At 48.7% G+C, this 18,628-nt stretch overlaps 2 protein-coding genes across 3 annotated transcripts in view; both read right to left on the reverse strand.

Moving 5' to 3' along the window:
* Nucleotides 1-17,751, reverse strand: part of LHX5 (LIM homeobox 5) — a 26,746-nt gene extending 8,995 nt beyond the window's left edge. Inside the window, exons 1-3 of one of the 2 annotated variants that reach the window (XM_087880178.1) lie at nt 17,210-17,751; nt 12,429-12,648; nt 6,491-6,768 (exon numbers count right to left, since the gene is read on the reverse strand). In XM_087880178.1, coding sequence (XP_087736304.1) covers nt 6,491-6,768; nt 12,429-12,648; nt 17,210-17,257 — 546 coding nt within the window. In that variant the 5' untranslated portion in view covers nt 17,258-17,751. Of the gene's footprint in view, nt 1-6,490; nt 6,769-12,428; nt 12,653-17,209 lie in introns of both variants that reach the window. The other variant, XM_034406037.3, reaches the window with a different exon arrangement.
* The window catches only part of LOC148111660 (uncharacterized), a 30,471-nt gene continuing 29,424 nt past the window's right edge, over nt 17,582-18,628 (reverse strand). The window contains exons 9-10 of the mRNA XM_087880554.1: nt 18,567-18,624; nt 17,582-17,760 (exon numbers count right to left, since the gene is read on the reverse strand). Of these exons, the coding sequence (XP_087736680.1) occupies nt 17,582-17,760; nt 18,567-18,624 (237 nt within the window). The remainder of the gene's footprint in view (nt 17,761-18,566; nt 18,625-18,628) is intronic.

The raw sequence follows: 18,628 nt of genomic DNA on the forward strand, positions 1-18,628 counted from the left end.
ATCTATCTATCTATCTATCTATCTATCTATCTATCATCTATCTATCTATCATCTATCATCTATCTATCAATCATCTTTCCATCTATCTATATCTATCTATCTATCTATCAATCATTTATCTCTATCTATCTATCTATCTATCTATCTATCTATATCTATATCTATCAGTCATCTATCTGTCTATATCATCTATCTATCTATCTATCTATCTATCTATCTATCTATCATCTATCTATCTATCATCTATCATCTATCTATCAATCATCTTTCCATCTATCTATATCTATCTATCTATCTATCAATCATTTATCTCTATCTATCTATCTATCTATCTATCTATCTATCTATATCTATATCTATATCTATCAGTCATCTATCTATCTATATCATCTATCTATCTATCTATCTATCTATCTATCTATCTATCTATCTATATCTATATCTATCAGTCATCTATCTATCTATATCATCTATCTATCTATCTATATCTATCTATCTATCTATCTATCAATCATCTATCTATCTATCATCTATCTATCACAAAAGCAATAGCCATTAGACTTATAGACCGCTTCACAGGGCTTCACAGCCCTCTCTAAGCAGTATACAGAGTCAGCCTATCACCCCCAACAATCCGGGTCCTCATTTTACTGACCTTGGAAGGATGGAAGACTGAGTCAACCTTGAGCCGGTCAGAATCGAACTCCTGTCAGTGGGGCAGAGTCAGCCTGCAATATCGCATTCTGACCACTGGGCCACCAAGGCTCCTGGTTCTCCTGACCGTGGGTAAGTTGTATTGGTGAACACAGGCATGTACACAATCTGTTGATTGTCTGTTTTCACACGATACACCTATCCATGGTTTAGGATTGACTCAATTGTTCACTTTTGCACAATTCATTGGCTGGTATTGGAACACACTTAACCATAAGTGTGTTAAGGGATTAGGGTTAATTTATGGTGGTCTAGTTATAGCGGTAGGGGTGATGGGAATCCAACCATCCTGTGATTTCCTTGATGTTGGTTTAAGATGTTGGGTAAACTCCATTCTTATGCTAAACCATGGTTTGGGGTTTCCTCTCTTGAGGAAACCCTACTGATTATGATTTAAGGAAGAAATTTAGCATGCCACTCTGAAAACAAGTGAAGAGGACAGTTCTTGGACCTCCTCCCTCTGTATATGACAATTAGAATAGAATAGAATAGAATAGAATAGAATAGAATAGAATAGAATAGAATAGAATGGGATGGGATGGGATGGGATGGGATGGGATGGGATGGGATGGGATGGGATGGGATGGGATGGGATGGGATGGGATGGGATAGGGACAGGACAGGACAGGGCAGGACAGGACAGGACAGGACAGGACAGGACAGAATATAGAGTAGAGTAGAGTAGAGTGGAGTGGAGTGGAGTGGAGTGGAGTGGAGTAGAGTAGAGTAGAGTAGAGTAGAGTAGAGTAGAGTAGAGTAGAGTAGAGTAGAGTAGAGTAGAGTAGAGTAGAGTAGAGTAGAATAGAATAGAATAGAATAACAGAGATGGAAGGGACTTTAGAGGTCTTCTAGTCCAACCCCCTGCTTAGGCAGGAAACCCTACACCACTTCACCAATTCCATTCCTAATTCATGTGTAAATTCCCCCCCCCTCACCGGTTTTAGCAGAAGTCCTTCTCTTGTAAGGAAAAAAAAAAAACCCACTTAATATACCAGCCTGGACTCTCCCTCCCTTTTGCTAGTCATAAATTAATTTCACTCTAGTTATTTCCACCAGAGCTAATGATTTAAGAAAGTGGGGTATGCGTTCACAAGATTCATTGAGTCATCAGCAAACCAGTGACACTGGATCTCAACCCAGCCTGTGGAACTAATTTGGGAGGGGGGGGCTTGTTTATGAATCCCGAGACATCGGGCTGGTCCAGGGCTCTCCAAATTTGGCAAAAGGTTGGCAGTTCAGCGGTTCGAATCCCTAGTGCTGCGTAACGGGGTGAGCTCCCATTACTTGCCCCAGCTTCTGCCAACCTAGCAGTTTGAAAGCAGGTCAAAAATGCAAGTAGAAAAATAGGGACTACCTTTGGTGGGAAGGGAACAGTGTTCTGTGCGCCTTCGGCGTTGAGTCATGCCACATGACCACGGAGACATCTTCCGACAGTGGCTTAGAAACGGAGATGAACACCGCCCCGGGCACGACTAGCACATATGTGCGAGGGGAACCTTTACCTTTACCTAAGACTTGTGGACTTCAGCTCCCAGAATTCCTCAGCCACCCAATGATGGCTGGGGAATTCTGGGACTTGAAGTCACAAAGGTTGCCAAGTTTGGGAATCCCTGCCTAGTCCGTAGTTCATGTAAACCTAGGCAAACAGGAGAATCCAGGCAGAAGCTTTCTTCAAGAAGGTCCAGGCTGAAGTGCTGAACCAAAGAAGAGAATTTTGCAAAGATGGAAGATTTTTTTTTTTTTAAAGGAATATCTGGATTTGCTCATCAACCAAATTTCTTGGCATATGGAGCTGAGAAGGTCTTCAGATAAAAGCAATTTCCCCAAGGGACCAGGAACACAAGGATCTGGAAGATCTAGAGATCTTCCCCACCAGACATCCCATGATGGATGGAAACTGTAGTTTCCCACCTGTGCAGGATACTGGTTAAGAGGAAAAGTTGACCTATTTTGGAAGACGCAGGCCAGAGTAGTCCTCATTCGGAGTCATGAGGAGGCAGAGAGGGAGCTAGACAGCAGCGAGGCACAGGAACAGCTGAAGCCTGTTCCCAGTGTGTGCATGTGCAGAGCTGCCAGAGGACAAGAAAAACTCAGAAAGCAGGGTCAACTTGGGAGTAAAGCCACACCTTGGAGGTGATTGCCCCCCCCCCCCGAAACAGAAGAGGAGAGAACGGGGAGGGGGCTTTTGCAGGAAACAATTCATTTCTTCCGTGACTCTGAGAGACTCTGTGCCAAGTTTTGCCTTGTACTGCGGTTGGAAACAAGTTACGTGGCAGCTTGCCAAGCGAGATAAGGTCTGTGTTGATAAACATTCCTTTGAAAAAACTGTTTGGACGGGCCTTGCTGACTGTGAATGAACGTAATTCACAGCCGTGTCAATAAAAGAGGTTTTGCCAGTAATTCCTGCCTCCTGCTTTTTAAGGGAGCCTACGTCAAAACGGTTTAATCTTTGCAGTCTGTTGCTTTGAATCTGGAAAAAAAAGATCGGTAGTTCTCTCTTTAGCCGATCGATAGAAATTGGAAAGACTGGTTTCCTCTTTGCCAGTTGGCAAAACAGGAAGAAATCTGGCCAAAGTAATCTCCATCCCAAAAGAGATCTGGTGGTTGAGTTCTTTTCCACCGACTTTAGTTCAGGGGTGTGTCCAACCTTGGCAACTTTAAGACCTGTGGGCTTCAAATCCCAGACTTCCCGTGCAATTGGGGGTTTGCATTTAAGGCAGAAGTGAGCAGCTCATGGCCCCTTTATGGCTCATGGCCCCTTTAAAGTTAAAGGTAAAGGTTCCCCTCGTTCCTGACTCTAGGGGGCGGTGCTCATCTCTGTTTCAAAGCCGAAGAGCCAGTGTTGTCTGAAGACGTCTCCGTGGTCATGTGGCCGGCATAACTCAATGCCAAAGGCATACGGAACGCTGTTCCCTGCCCACCAAAGATGGTCCCTATTTTTCTACTTGCATTTTTTATGTGCTTTCGAACTGCTAGGTTGGCAGAAGCTGGGACAAGTCACGGGAGCTCACCCCGTTACGCGGCACTAGGGATTCGAACCGCTGAACTGCTGAACTTTCGATCAACAAGCTCAGCGTCTTAGCCACTGGGCCACTGCATCCCTCATGGCCCCTTTACGACTCAGGAATTCTGGGAGTTGAAGTCCATAGGCCGTACAGGGGCCATGGTTGCCCATTCTCTGGTTTAGGGGCCAAGAGCCAGGGTGGTACCCAGTGGTGAAATCCATTTTTTTTTTTTACTACAGGTTCTGTGGGTATGGCTTGGTGGGCGTGGTGTAGCTTGGTGGGCATGGCTTGGTGGGCATGGCAGGGGAAGGACACTGCAAAATCTCCATTCCCACCCCACTCCAGGGGAAGGATACTGCAAAATCCCCATTCCCTCCCCACTCCAGGGGAAGGATACTGCAAAATCTCCATTTCCACCCCACTCCAGGGGAAGGATACTACAAAATCCCCATCCCCTCCCCACTCCTGGGGGAAGGGTATTGCAAAATCTCCATTCCCTCCCCATTCTGGGGCCAGCCAGAGATGGTATTTGCCGGTTCTCCGAAGTACTCAAAATTTCCGCTACCGGTTCTCCAGAACCTGTCTGAACCTGCTGGATTTCACCCCTGGTTGTACCCATTATTTCTCTCTCTAAGAAAACCTAATTATCTGATAGGATGTCATCTGCTCCTTCTCTTGAATCTCCCCTCCTTCTGGCTGCCACTCCTGCAAATGTTGGCTTTTGTTAAGGTGATTTCCTAACATCCCTTTTCTTAATTAAAAAAGCAGCGAAGGTTTTGGCTCTGGAAAGATTTCCTAGAAGACAAATAATGAAAAAGGATGATGGCTGGCTGTAAAAAAAAAAAAAGAAGAAAAAGACAAAATCCTTTTGGAGACGAGCCCAAAAAAATCCCAAGCTCACTTGTCAACAAGTGAAGGGAAGAAAATTCCTTAGAGATAATTCAGCAGCAAAGACCCTTTCCAGATGTCCAGATGTGACAAGTGATGATGATAGACCTAATAGGTGTTGTTTGTGTGTGAGAATGAGGATGAAGATAGCAATAGCAGTAGCGCTTAGACTTATATACCGCTTTACAGTGCTTTACAGCAGACGTTTGGTAAGCCGCGGTAAGAGTATGGTAAGGGACATGGTGGCTCAGTAGCTAAGACGCTGAGCTTGTCGATCGAAAGGTCGGAAGTTCGGCGGTTCGAATTCCTAGCGCCGCGTAACGGGGTGAGCTCCCGTGACTTGTCCCAGCTTCTGCCAACCTAGCAGTTCGAAAGCAGGTAAACAATGCAAGTAGAAAAATAGGGACCACCTTTGGTGGGAAGGGAACAGCGTTCCGTGCGCCTTTGGCGTTGAGTCATGCCGGCCACATGACCACGGAGACGTCTTCGGACAGCGCTGGCTTTTCGGCTTTGAAACGGAGATGAGCACCGCCCCCTAGAGTCGGGAACGACTAGCACATATGTGCGAGGGGAACCTTTTCCTTTAAGAATATGGTATGCAATCATTCAGAATAGAATAGAATACAGAATAAAAGAGGTGGAAGGGACCTTGGAGGTCTTCTAGTCCGACCACAAGCTCAAGCAGCATACCCTATACTACCCCGGAGAAATGATTGTCCAGTCTCTTCTTAAAGACATCTAGTGATGGAGCATGTACAACTTCTGAAGGCAAGCTGTTCCACTGATTTATTGCTCTCACTGTCAGGAAATTTCTGAGTTGGATTTCTTTCAACAAGTTTCTACTCATTACTTCTTGTGTTGCCCTCAGGTACTTTGGAGAATAGGTTGACCTGCCCTCTGTAGAAGATGACCAGGCTGAGTCCAAGGGAGGGGTCAAACACGTCATCAGCCATGTGTCCCTTTGCGCCCACCCAAGATCTAAATCCAGCCCAATGTGAATTCTTTATCTACCGCCAAATTGCTTTGACTGTTAGTAGTTCAGATTTTTGTAGAGAGCTTAAGCCTACTATAAATCTTTGTACCCATTTAAACTGCCTGGATCTCTTGATTTTCCAGGCACTTGACACCCTCTTCTCTTTGAAGGCCCGCAAATATTGGAAGACTGCTATCATATCACCCCTAGTTCTTCTGTTCATTAGACTAGACATTCCCCATTCCCACAACCTTCATCTATGGTCCCTAGTTGCTCTTCTCTGCACTCTTTCTAAGGTCTCAACAGGAGTCTTTTTTTCTTTCTTTCTTTCTTTCTTTCTTTCTTTCTTTCTTTCTTTCTTTCTTTGCCTTTCTTTCTTTCCTCCCTCCCTCCCTTTCTTTCTTTCTTTCTTTCTTTCTTTCTTTCCTTCCTTCTTTCTTCCCTCCCTCCCTTCCTCTCTTTCTTTCTTTCTTTCCTTCCTTCCTTCCTCTGCCTCCCTTCCTCTCCCTCCCTCCCTTTCTTTCTTCCCTTCCTCCCTCCCTTCTTTCCTCCCTTCTTTCTTTCCTCCCATTCTTCCTCCTCCTTTCCTTTCCTTTCCTTTCCTTCCTAACTTCCCTCCCTCCCTCCCTCCCTCCCTCCCTCCCTCCTTTCTTTCTTTCTTTCTTTCTTTCTTTCTTTCTTTCTTTCTTTCTTTCTTTCTTCTTTCTTTCTTTCTTTCTTTCTTTCTTTCTTTCTTTCTTCTTTCTTTCTTTCTTTCTTTCTCTCTCTCTCTCTTTTTCCTTCCTTCCTTCCTTCCTTCCTTCCTTCCTTCCTTCCTTCCTTCCTTCCTTCCTTCCTCTTTCCTTTTTCCGTATCAAGGTGACCAGACACCTTCAAAACTCTAATAAAGTCAAATATTTTTTTATCTTACCTGGATGACTCTCATGTTGAGCCCCGTCTCTTGAGCTAGCTGCTCCCGAATATGCCGGGTGGGTTTAGGGGTGGCTGCAAAAGCCGCCTTGAGGGTCTCCAGCTGCTTGGCTTTGATAGTGGTCCGAGGTCCCCTTCTTTTGGTTCCAGAGTTCTGCTCCTCATTTTCGTTATTGGTGGTTTCTTTATCCGAGGAAGTGGAATTGTCTGTTTCCTTTGTATCGTCCTGCATGGGGTCCTGAAGGTCCGGAGATAAACTTCGATCGGTACAGGAAGAAACTGTTGGGGGGGGGAGGAAAAGGGAGAATGGTGAATAGGGTGGGGGAAAGAAAGACCAAGTAGCAACATTGGGGGGGGGGGCAGCTTAGCCAGAAGTCATGGGATGTGGTCTGGATTCCCAGGATGGAAGGAGTTCGTTCAGGAGGAACAAGAGACACCACAGTTCAGAGAGTTTGTGTGTGAGAATGAGGGTGAAGATAGCTCCTCCTTAAGAGTTCCCAGAGTATACCCTTTATGGGGGTAGTAATGTCCAGCAGGTGAAGATCCAATTGAAGGGTCCTTGATGAAATCTGAGCTTGGTGGTTTTCTTGCAGATGTTTCATTACCCAATCTAGATAGCATCATCCAGGCTAGTGACATTATCTAGTTTGGATAACCGAATGTCTGGAAGAAAACAACCAAGCCCAGAGAGCACCGAGGACTCCTCACTTCAACCCTGAGCTACAAATCTTCTCCAGTTACAACCGATTGATTGCTAAAAGGCCTGTTCACAGGAATCTTCTCAATTGCTGGTTCGCGCCTGCTAGGAATTTGATACGGGTCCATGGAATTCAAAGGAGTTGGACTTGGTCTGCTTGTGACTATGTACAGATTCTAGGCTGATCACTCTTTTAACTCCACCCAAGATATTCTTCCATTCCTTCTCTTACAGGTTGCCTGCTTTAGTTTAGCCAGATTCTGTCTATAGGCAAGGGACAATACAGACAACTCCTTGGAAGAATCGAAACATGTCTCTCTTGGGTTTTGGCGCCTGACACAAAGGGGATTAAACTCTGCCCAATACTTTTTATGGGAAAGTCGGAAGGAAGTCCACCTTGTGTCTCATTCAGCAGAAAGGGAAGGAAGCAGGGGTGAAATCCAGCAGGTTCTGATAGGTTCTGGAGAACCCGTAGCGGAAATTTTGAGTAGTTCAGAGAACCGGCAAATACCACCTCTGGCTGGCCCCAGAGTGGGAAGGGAATGGAGATTTTGCAATGTCCTTCCCCCTGGAGTGGGGCGGGAATGGAGATTTTGCAGTATCCTTCCCCTGGAGTGGGGTGGGAATGGAGATTTTGCAATATCCTTCTCCTGAAGTGGGGTGGGAAATGGGGATTTTGCAATCTCCTTCCCCCAGGAGTGGGGAGGGAATGGAGATTTTGCAGTATCCTTCCCCTAGAGTGGGCAGGGAATGGGGATTCTGCAGTATCCTTCCCCTGGAGTGGGGTGGGAATGGAGATTTTGCAGTATCCTTCTCCTGGAGTGGGGAGGGAATGGAGATTTTGCAGTATCCTTCCCCTGAAGTGGGGTGGGAATGGAGATTTTGCAATCTCCTTCCCCCAGGAGTGGGGGGGGGAATGGAGATTTTGCAGTATCCTTCCCTTGCCATGCCCACCACATCACGCCCACCAAGCCACGCCCACAGAAACGGTAGTAAAAATAATTTGGATTTCACCACTGGAAGGAAGGGTTTACATCAGGGGTAGTAAGTCACTTACCTTCCCTACTGGTTCGCCAATGTGAGTGCACGTACCCCATCCACAATGGCGCACGGCGTTTTGCGCATGTGTTTTGCTCACTCGTGCGCCTACCGCATGTGCGCCCAACCTCAAATACCTGCCTAAATAGGACAGCATAGAGCTGGGACCTACCGGCAGGCCCACCTGTGATTTCCACTACCGGTTCAGGAGAACCAGTTCGAACCGGCTGCATACCACCTCGAGTTTAGACAAAAGAGAGCCACCTTATAACATTTGGGAGCCAGGGAGAAAATACCACCAGCCAACAGGTTTTCTAGGAGCCTTGGTAGTACAGTGGTTTAATGCACCCTGTAATTAACACAGCTGCCTGCAATTTCTGCAGGTTCGAATCTCACCAGGCTCAAGGTTGACTCAGCCTTCCATCCTTTCTAAGGTAGGTTAAATGAGGACCCAGTTTGTGGGGGCAATAAGCTGACTTTGTATAAAATATACAAAAGAATGAAGGCTATTGCTTAACGCACTGTAAGCCGCCCTGAGTCTCCGGAGAAGGGCGGCATATAAATCAAATAAAAATAAATAAATAAATAAATAAATAAATAAAAATAAATTTCTAACAGGTCCTCCCTTTGCTTCCGCCCACCCCACCCCCAAGCTGCTCTGCCATCTTGCTATCAGTGAGAGAACCTAACTGTTGACCGCCAGGTTCCTTGGGAAGACGTGTCCAGGGAGAAAAGGGTCTGCGTGCATCAAAGAAAAGCAGGGGAGTTGCTTTGAGAGGATAGAGGAGCCCAAAGGCAGTGGGAAGGCAATCAATTAATTGATTCATTAATGAATCAGCCAAACAAATAAAGCTGTGGAGGAGAAAAAAAAAAGGGAGAGAGTTTGGAAGCAAAGGGTAGGAGCCAACCCACTGAGCTATTTGGAAAAGCCACCGCCAGCTGGTGCTCTGGAGATATTTTGGACAACAAATCCAAGGAATCTCAGCCAGGCTGTCTAAGTTAATGATGGGAAGTCTATTCTGATGAGCTTGGCAGTCTGGTTGGGGAAATGTCATTCTTGCCCTATTGAAATATGCAGAAGGAAGGAGGGAGGGAGGGAGGGAAGATGAGAGGGAGGGAGGGAAGGAAGGAGGGAAGATGAAAGGGATGAAAATGGAGGGAGGGAAGATGAGAAGAAAGGAAGATGGGAAGGAAGGAATAAGGGAGGGAGGAAGGGAGGAAGGGTGGAAAGATGAGAGGGAGGGAGAGAGGGAAAGAAGGAAGATAAGAGGGAAGGAAGGAAGGAAGATGAAAGGGATGAAAAGGGAGGGGAGGAAGATGGGAAGGAAGGAAGGAAGGTGGGAGGGAGGGAGGGAGGGAGGAAGGGTGGAAAGATGAGAGGGAGGGAGAGAGGGAAAGAAGGAAGATAAGAGGGAAGGAAGGAAGGAAGATGAAAGGGATGAAAAGGGAGGGGAGGAAGATGGGAAGGAAGGAAGGAAGGTGGGAGGGAGGGAGGGAGGGAGGAAGGGTGGAAAGATGAGAGGGAGGGAGAGAGGGAAAGAAGGAAGATAAGAGGGAAGGAAGGAAGGAAGATGAAAGGGATGAAAAGGGAGGGGAGGAAGATGGGAAGGAAGGAAGGAAGGTGGGAGGGAGGGAGGGAGGAAGGATGGAAAGATGAGAGGGAGGGAGAGAGGGAAAGAAGGAAGATAAGAGGGAAGGAAGGAAGAAAGGGATGAAAAGGGAGGGGAGGAAGATGGGAAGGAAGGAAGGAAGGTGGGTGGGAGGGAGGAAGGATGGAAAGATGAGAGGGAGGGAGAGAGGGAAAGAAGGAAGACAAGAGGGAAGGAAGGAAGATGAAAGGGATGAAAAGGGAGGGGAGGAAGATGGGAAGGAAGGAAGGAAGGTGGGAGGGAAGGAGGGTGGGAAGATGAGAGGGAGGGAGGGAGGAAGGGAAAGAAGGAAGAGGGAAGGAAGGAAGAGGAAAGGAATGAAAAGGGAGGGAAGGAAGATGGGAAGGGAGGGAGGAAAGGAAGGAAGGAAGGAAGGAAGAAAGGAAGAAAGGAAGGAAGGAAGGAAGGAAGCTCAATCTTATATGGGAGACCACCAAATCTATAGCAAACCATATCCATTATTCCTGCCAAGAAACCTACACGGACACATTCATTCGTGAAATCACCAAAGGGCAAAGCATAACTGGACAGAATCTTCACTTTTAATTAGCAAAGGAGTCGCGTCCTTATCTCCGCATCTTCAGCAAGGCCAGAAGCCCCCTTGAACTCGCTTCTCTCGATTGGCGGGTGAATAAACCGATGCCAGGAAGATGCACGTGTTTTGGGACCCCCCTCGCCTGCCCCCCTCCCCCCCCCCGGTGGCTCTTTTTGTATGAGAACAGCTCTCCTTCCCCTCCACTGCCCCTCTAGCATGCCATGCTGGCTGATGGTGGGTCATGGGGTGGCCCATCTTGCGGGGGAGAAGGTTAGGACAAGCTGGGCTGGAGAAGGCTCCTGAGAAGCATCTGAAAAGCAGCAAGGACCAAGAGTTGTATGGCAGATGCCACGGTCTGAGGGGCTCACCATTTTCATGCAGATGGTGAGGTTATCTGCAGCATTCAGGGTAACTTCCCAGACCCCCATTTCTCTCCCCACATCACTAAATTAGGCCGTGAGCCAACGGACAAAGAGAAGGAGGTGGAGCAGGCTGAAAAGACACCTGATCCCAACTCACAATTGTCTTGGCTACACTCTGGCCAGCAGCCAACTGGAAGAAGCCCCCCAACCGAGAGCTGGCCATCTGAAATCCTGCTTTGCCCATTGTCACTTCCCTCCCCACTTGGGAAGTTGGTTAAACTTCCTATGAAACAGAAGCTCCTGACGGTTTTTGAAAAACCTTCTACCTCAAGGGCTGAATGAAAATAGCCTGGGATCCTGACAGAAAGAGGAATAGCTTAAGATGAAGAGGAAGGAAGGAAGGAAGGAAGGAAGGAAGGAAGGAAGGAAGGAAGGAAGGAAGGAAGGAAGGAAGGAAGGAAGGAAGGAAGGAAGGAAAACCCCTGAAGTTGAGATCTTGGAACATCTCTCTCCTTCTAGTACATTTACTTTTCCCTTGTTTAACTGAAAACTAAATTTCAGAAACATTTCCCTATAGCACAAGCTTATGGATGCTTGCCTATTCAGAAAGCAACCTAACCTTCAATGAGTCCTACTCAAGTGAGGCTTTGTGGAAGGCTACCAACACCACAGCAACTCACGGGGGTGGGGGGGTGGAGGTGGGGTGGAGGTGGGCTTGTGCCCACACTCATTCAGACCCATCTTCTCTCAGGGATTTGGGGCCAGGCCCTGCCTATCAGCTTAACCTGTTGGGTTGACTGCTTTAACCTTCTGGAAGGAAGGTAGAATATGGATCTCGTGAGCCAACCAAGTCCATCTATATAATAGTCTTTCTCACCGTTGGCCGCTTGAAGATGCGTGGACTTCAACTCCCAGAATTCCCCTGGCTGGAGAATTCTGGGCGTTGAAGTCCACGCATCTTCAAGGGATCAACAGAGAGAAAGACTGATTTATAAGATCACCCAAGCGGCCGTCTTAGATCTAGCAGTGGATTCTTAGCTGAGATCCAAAGATGGGCCTATGAGAGAGAACCAAGGTCCCCCCCTCACTATCCATCTGCTTCCTCAACCCCCTCCCCCTTCCTCAAATCACTCACTCAATGACCACATCGTTCACGGTTGGGAGTGCAGACTCCAAGACCACAGGTAGTTCTCGACTTACAACAGTTCCTTTAGTGACCGCTGAAAGTCACAATGGCACCGAAAAACAGTAATTGATGACCGTTTTCCCCCCACACTTATTACTCCATTGCAGCATCCCCAGAGTCACGTGATCAAAATTCAAACATTCGGCAACTGGTTCCTATTTTATGACGGTTCCCCGGGGGGTCCCTTGATTCTGTTTTGCGACCTTCCGACAAGCACAAAAAGTCGCCAAATGGGGCAAAACTCACTGAACACATGTTTTGCTTAATGGCATAAATTTTGGTGGCCGTACCTGAGGATTACCTGTCATTGAGGTGTTCCGTCCCCACCCCCAGCAGGGAGATAAAAGAAACACGGGCCAGTTGTAAACTCAAATTGTCTGTCCTGCTGGGATTCGAACCCAGAGGCAGGGCCACAGATTGGGGGGGGGTGTGAGGGGAAAGGAAGGGATCGCACCAGCGCCAGCCCGCTCACCTGAGTTCAGGCTGCCTTCTTTCAAACTGGTGGAGCTCAGGTAGTCCTCTTTGCACACAAATTTGTTCTCATCGATGATGTACAGTTCCTCGCCCGTGGAGAGTTGTTTATTGCACACCATACAGGTGAAACAGTTCAGGTGGAAAACTTTGCTCCTCGCTTTCCGGACCAGGTCGGAGGGAGAGATGCCCTGCGCGCAGCCGGCACACTTCGTCCCAAACTTCCTGGAAAAAAAGGAGAGGAATCGATTAAAAAAAAAGAGATCCCAGGGAAGGGGAGGAAGAAAAGAGCAGGGTGGCTGCTAGTCTGGTGAGGCCAGGTTTCTACCGGGGAGTTGGGAATGCTGATCCTGAGAGTGCTCGAGCGGATCCATAGTCATTTCAAGGGTTTTTAGGATTGGTGGGGGGGCAGTTTGCTCTCTCTCTCTCTTTCTTGTTTCTCCCCACTCTCATTCTTTCTAGTTCTCTCGTTTTCTCTCATTCTGTCTCGCTCTCTCTTGTTACCCCTCTCTCATTCTCTCTCATTCTCTCATTTCTCTCATTTTTTTCTCTCTTTCTGTTTCTCCCTCTCTCTCATTCTCTCTACTTCTCTCATTTCTCTCGTTTTCTCTCTCTTTCTGTTTCTCCCTCTCTCTCATTCTTTTTACTTCTCTTTTTTTCTTTCTGTTTCCCGCTCTCTCGTTCTCTCTACTCTCATTCCTCTCATTTTCTCTGTGTGTGTGTTTCCCCCTCTCTCATTCTCTCTCCTTTTCTCGTTTTCTCTCCTTTTCTTTCTCTCTTGTTCCCCCTCATTCTCTCTACTTCGCTTGTTCTCTCCCGGGTTTTTTCTCTCTCTCTCTTGTCCCCCCCCCATCTCTCATTCTCTCTACTCTCGTTTTCTCTTTCTCTCCCTCTCTCTCCCCCCTCTCTCATACACACACACCCCGACAAAGAAAACACCCCCCCCCCACACACACACACTCGAATTGCGCTTCCCTATTTGAAACAGACCAGGTGGATCGATTCCGGTTTTTTTTTTTTACTCCGGCCAGCAAGCGTTCTCTTTTCACCCACCCACCCCCGTCCAGTCAAAAATCTCGGTCCTTCTTCAGTATTTTTCGTGATGGTCCTGATTTCTGCGCCATTGGATGGAAACGGTTTTTTTTTAAAAAAAGAAGGAGAAGAAGAAGAAGAAGAAGAAGAAGAAGAAGAAGAAGAAGAAGAAGAAGAAGAAGAAGAAGAAGAAGAAGAAGAAGAAGAAGAATTAAAATAAACCGGGGAGAAAACCATCCTGCGAATGTCTCATAAGAAGAAAGGAAGAGAGGAGGGTGCGATGCTCGAAGGAACATTTTCCCTTCCCGCTTCCCCCCCCTTAAAAATGCTGCGATTTCTACCCTTTGGAAAAAGGAAATAATTTGATAACGTCCATTGCGTTTTCTGATCCGGCTTGTAAAAAAATCTGGGACGCGTTGGGCATCCTATATATTTATAATTATATTAAATTATATATATATATATTGTGTGTGTATATGTATGTATGTATGTATGTATGTATGTATGTATGTATGTATGTATCTATCTATCTATCTATCTATCTATCTATCTATCTATCTATCCATCTATCTATCCATCTATCTATCAAATCTATTGTATGATATCATTTACAAATTATAATATAATTTATAAATGATAGTAAAAGGGAATTTATCCGCTTAAGAAAGGGCCTGATCCAAATGGGACACCGTTCCGCGCATAAGCCGAGGCAAAAGGGCGCTTCGCTTCTCAAAATGTTGCGTCGTTCCAGGCTCTTAGAAATCGTTGGTCTGCCTGGATTCGGATCTACTTCCTAGAGAAAGGCACCCCTATTTTGGATGTGAGAATTTTATTTTTTTGGGGGGGGTATTATTATTATTATTATTATTATTATTATTATTATTATTATTATTATTATTATTATTATTATTATTATTATTATTATTAGAAGGTTGTTTTCTTCAGCCTGGGTAGAAGTTCGTTTTTCTCTCCGGCTTCTCTGCGTCTTAAACGCAAATAATAATAAATCGAAGTCTGGCAAAAAATATTTTTATTTTATTCCGTTTTTTTTTTTTTTTAAGAAAATAAAAATAAAATCTTTTAGTTTGGTTCGCTCGCCCGCTCGCTCGAATCCGGAGATAATATAAAACAATCTTCAAAAGCTAGAAGCCGAGATCCAGGGTGTCTATTCGCTCTCCTCCTACCCACCCACCCCCGCCCCAACGAAGCACCGTTTCCTTTACCTGAAATTTAAAAAATTTTTTAAAAAAAATTACAGGCTACACATAAAAAAAAAAAAAATGGGCGAAAAAGAAGAAATATAACCACCTGCATCTTCTGTGCATCTCATCCCTGCCGTTTTTAAGGGGAAGTGATGGGGGGGGGAAGACATCTAGGGATAAAAAATTGGGGGGGTCCAAGAATTCGGACTAAGTCCTTAGAGGCCGTTTACATGTGCAAAGCAGGCTTAACCTTCGCCTATTCATATGCCGTCGCCTGGGGCCCAAACACCCGCGGATCTCAGCAATCCCCCCCCTCTCCTCCCCTTGCTCGCCCCCCACCCCCCAATCTTGGTGCTCCTCACCCTTAAACGGGGGGGAGGTGGCGTTACCTCAATTACAGTCCCAAACTCAAAAGGCAAGGACTCGTCTTTTGCATTTTTTTAAATGGGTTTTAATTGTGGATTGTAGGGGGGCGTGGATGCGTGTGGAAAGAGGGGGGGGGTCGGGCGTGTAAGGTGTTTGTCTTTCCTAAAACAAAAAGAAAAATGCGGGTGGGCTACATTTCGCCCCCTCCGGTTCGCTTGAGCCTCTCTGCAACGTCGGGGAAGGGAGGGGGGCGTAGGGGTGGGGGGTTTAGGAAGGGAGCGGCCGATTCCACCCCCCCCCACCCCCCCCCACTCACTCACCCACCCCCGGCTACTGTTGGCAAAACAAAACGCATATTTAAGTAAGAAAGGCCGCTTCGCATCCCAGCCGTCCCCTTCAATTAGGACGCTGAGCCTTCATTACCATCTCTATATCAGGGTCTTTTCCCCCACACACACACCCCCACACCCCATTCCCAGTCCCGCTGAAAACCCCCAAGAGACCCTCTTTACAAGGGAAGGGGGCGCTTTAAAAAATAAAATACAATAATACAAGCAAATAGCATTTCTCTCTCCTCACCCCCCCCCCACCCTAAAGATCTATAGAAGTTGGCACGGAAAAGAAAAGAAGGTTAAACCCCTCTCCCCACGCCTCCCTCCCCGGCGGGCCCCCCACCCAAAAAAATCTTTAGGATTGCAGGCCTCGGCGCTTTCCTGACTAAGGAGTCCCGTTCCAATGAATTAATGTCCTTGAAGGGTGGGGGAAACAAAACCCCAACAGTTTGGGGCCTGAGTACATTGCACGCCCCCCCCCCCGTTGCAAGACCCGGGATGGGAAGGGGCGGAGGGGTTCTCGCGCGTGTGATAAGTAGGCAGGGGAGGCGCAGCTAATGGGGGAAAAAGATCGGCCCGGCAGAGGTAAGTCGGGGGGGGTCGGGGATGGCAGCACCCGAATTCCAGGCCCTTTAATTATTATTGTTTATTTTTTTCTCTCTCTCTCTCGCCTGTTCCCTAAATTAAGAGCTTCGCCCCCTCCCCCAAATCACGAGCCTTGAGGGATGAACGGAGAAGCCAACTAGCCTTCTCCGATCAGACTTGGGCGCCCCTCCGAAGGAAAGGTGCGGAGTGGGGGCAGGTGCAGCCTCTCGCCGGCCACGGGGCCCTGGAAATGGGGATGGGGGTGGGAGGGGGAACACGGGGATGGGAAAGGAAGAGGGAAAGGTGTTCTCTTCCTTTCGCTTTGGCAAACCTCGTTGTCCCGGTTCACGAGTGGAAAGACAGATTCGTTGAGGTGGCAGAGGTGTTCCTGGCGAGAGCCGACGTTTTTAACCTGTGCCATCAAGTAACCTAGGACTAATAATATAAATGGACAAAATCCGCCTTCTCTCTCTCTGCCTCCCTCTCTCCCTCTTTCTCTCTCTCCTTCCCTCCCTCCCTCTCCCTCTCTTTCTCCATCCCTCTCTGCCTCTTTCTCTCTCCCCTTCCCTCCCTCTCTCCCTCTCTCCTTCCCTCCCTCCCTCTCCCTCTCTCTTTCTCCATCCCTCTCTGCCTCTTTCTCTCTCCCCTTCCCTCTCCCTCCCTCTTTCTCTCTCTCTCCTTCGAGCATGGCAAACCAGAGACACCTGGGGAAAGCCCACGCGATGGGAATGGGATCCAACGGAATTTATGCCCTCCTAAACCAGGTTAGCGTGTTAAGTCCCAGCGAACCACCTGAATAAACGAGCCACATTCCTCATCAGGTTTCCCCCTCGCCCCCCAGGTCAATTCCCTTTCTTTCTTTCTTTCTCTCTCTCTCTCTCTCTCTCAGCCGCCTCCCCCTCCCCACGCGCCCCTCCAGGCTCCATCGCGTTCCATTTTGCTGCCCAGGGCTGCCTCGGAGCCTCCTCGTCGGGGGATAAGGATCAGGCCACAGCCTGGAAGGAAGAGAAGGCGGGCGAGAGCATTTCCAGCTTGACAGGAGGTAAACCGAGGCACGAAGAAGGAAGCTTGCAAAAGGGAGTCAGAAGAAACCCCAGCGGGGGGGGGTGGGTGGGTGAGCAGGACTTGAAGGCCAGCTGCAAATTTTTTTGGAGGGAGGAAACAAGGGGGGACGCCATCCTCCTTGGGAAAAGGAAGGGGGGCAGCGCCCGAGAAGATGGGGAGGGGGAAAGGAGGGGTGGGGGGAAAAGAGAAGGGCCCCTCACCTGAAAAAGTCGTTCTTGCAGTAGAGCTTGCCTTCCCGCGAGAAGCATTTTTCGGTGAGGTTACATTTGCACTCGCAACATTGCACGCATTTGATGTGCCAGGCCCGGTCCAGGACGTTGAGCAAGAAGCGGTCCAGGATGGGCCGCTCGCACCCGGCGCAATGCACCATCATCGCCGCGGCCGGACAGTGGGATGGCTGCGCCGCCCAGCAGCTCCGCTGCGCCGCCCGCGGCCGTCGCCTCCTCCTCCTCCTCCTCCTCCTCTTCTTCTTCCTCCTCCTCCTCTTCCTCCTCTCCCTCTGGGGCTTCCTCGGCTTCGCCCCTCTGGCTCCTGGGCGCTTTCCTGGGCCGAGGTGGGTTTCCCGGACGGCTTCAGCGCCGCGGCATGCCGGGCAGGAGGTCCCCGGAGGCGTCGGGGTAGGGTGGTGGTTGGCAAGGCCCAGGCGCGGCGGTGGTCTTCGGCCGGTCCCCTCCTTCGCCGGCGCGCCGCTGGCTGGCCGGGACTCGATCCCACTTTTGCGCTGCTCCCATCGCCCAGCTTTGTCTTGAGGCTTTTAGTAATTCGCGCACCCTTATTCAGATTTGGTGACGTGGGGCGCCACGTCGGGCGGGCGGCGGCCAATGGCGAGCCGGTGGCCATGGCAACCTCTTAATTTATAGCATATCTAAATTGGCTCCTGCCCGCCGCTTGGCACAGAGGGGGAAAAAAAGAGGCAGCTCCATTGTGGAGGGGCGAGATTCGCACCTGACGCGCCGAGGTACTCCGTGAGTAGTTTTTTTGCCTTTACCGACCTGGGCGAGCTGGCGGGGCCGGGGCGGGGGGCGTAACAACTGTTGGGCCGGCCAGGCGGGTGAGTGGGTGAGTGGGGGGCTGCCCGCCTCTTCCCCACCTCCACCCCCCCCCCAGAGGCAAAGAAACCCCCTGCCCCTTTCGTTCGGAAAATAAGCACCCAGAGCATCAGGTGGGAGGACGGACAGAACAGAGAGTGTGGGGGAATCTCCACGCATCTCCACCGTCGTGGGGGTTGCTCCGGCTTGCCTTCGCGGGTTGTGGACCCAAGGACCGGCGGGGGCTCGCCCGGGAGAGACCCGCGCTAGAACCAAGATCGCAGCCTGGGAAACTTTGCTTTTTTGGCTCCCTCCTGGCCGCCGGCCTGCTTCGTTGTAGGTGCGCTCGTACGGGTGGATGGGAATGTGGCGTGGAGAAAAGAACGGATTAGGATTGGGGGATTCCCTTTAATTGAAATCCCTCCCCCACCCAAAACAAACAAACAAACAAACAAAAACAACCAACACCCCGTCCGGGTGTCCAAAGAGAAGGGGCGCGCGATATTCCTCCTCTTATCTTCATCCTCACCCCTTAATTCCCCGACCTCGGTGGACTGAAGTGTAGGAAAAGTAAGGAAGAGGAGAGACTGA

Source organism: Pantherophis guttatus, chromosome 17 (assembly GCF_059756535.1).
Source record: "Pantherophis guttatus breed Tessera chromosome 17, ASM5975653v1, whole genome shotgun sequence".
Lineage (NCBI taxonomy): Eukaryota > Metazoa > Chordata > Lepidosauria > Squamata > Colubridae > Pantherophis > Pantherophis guttatus.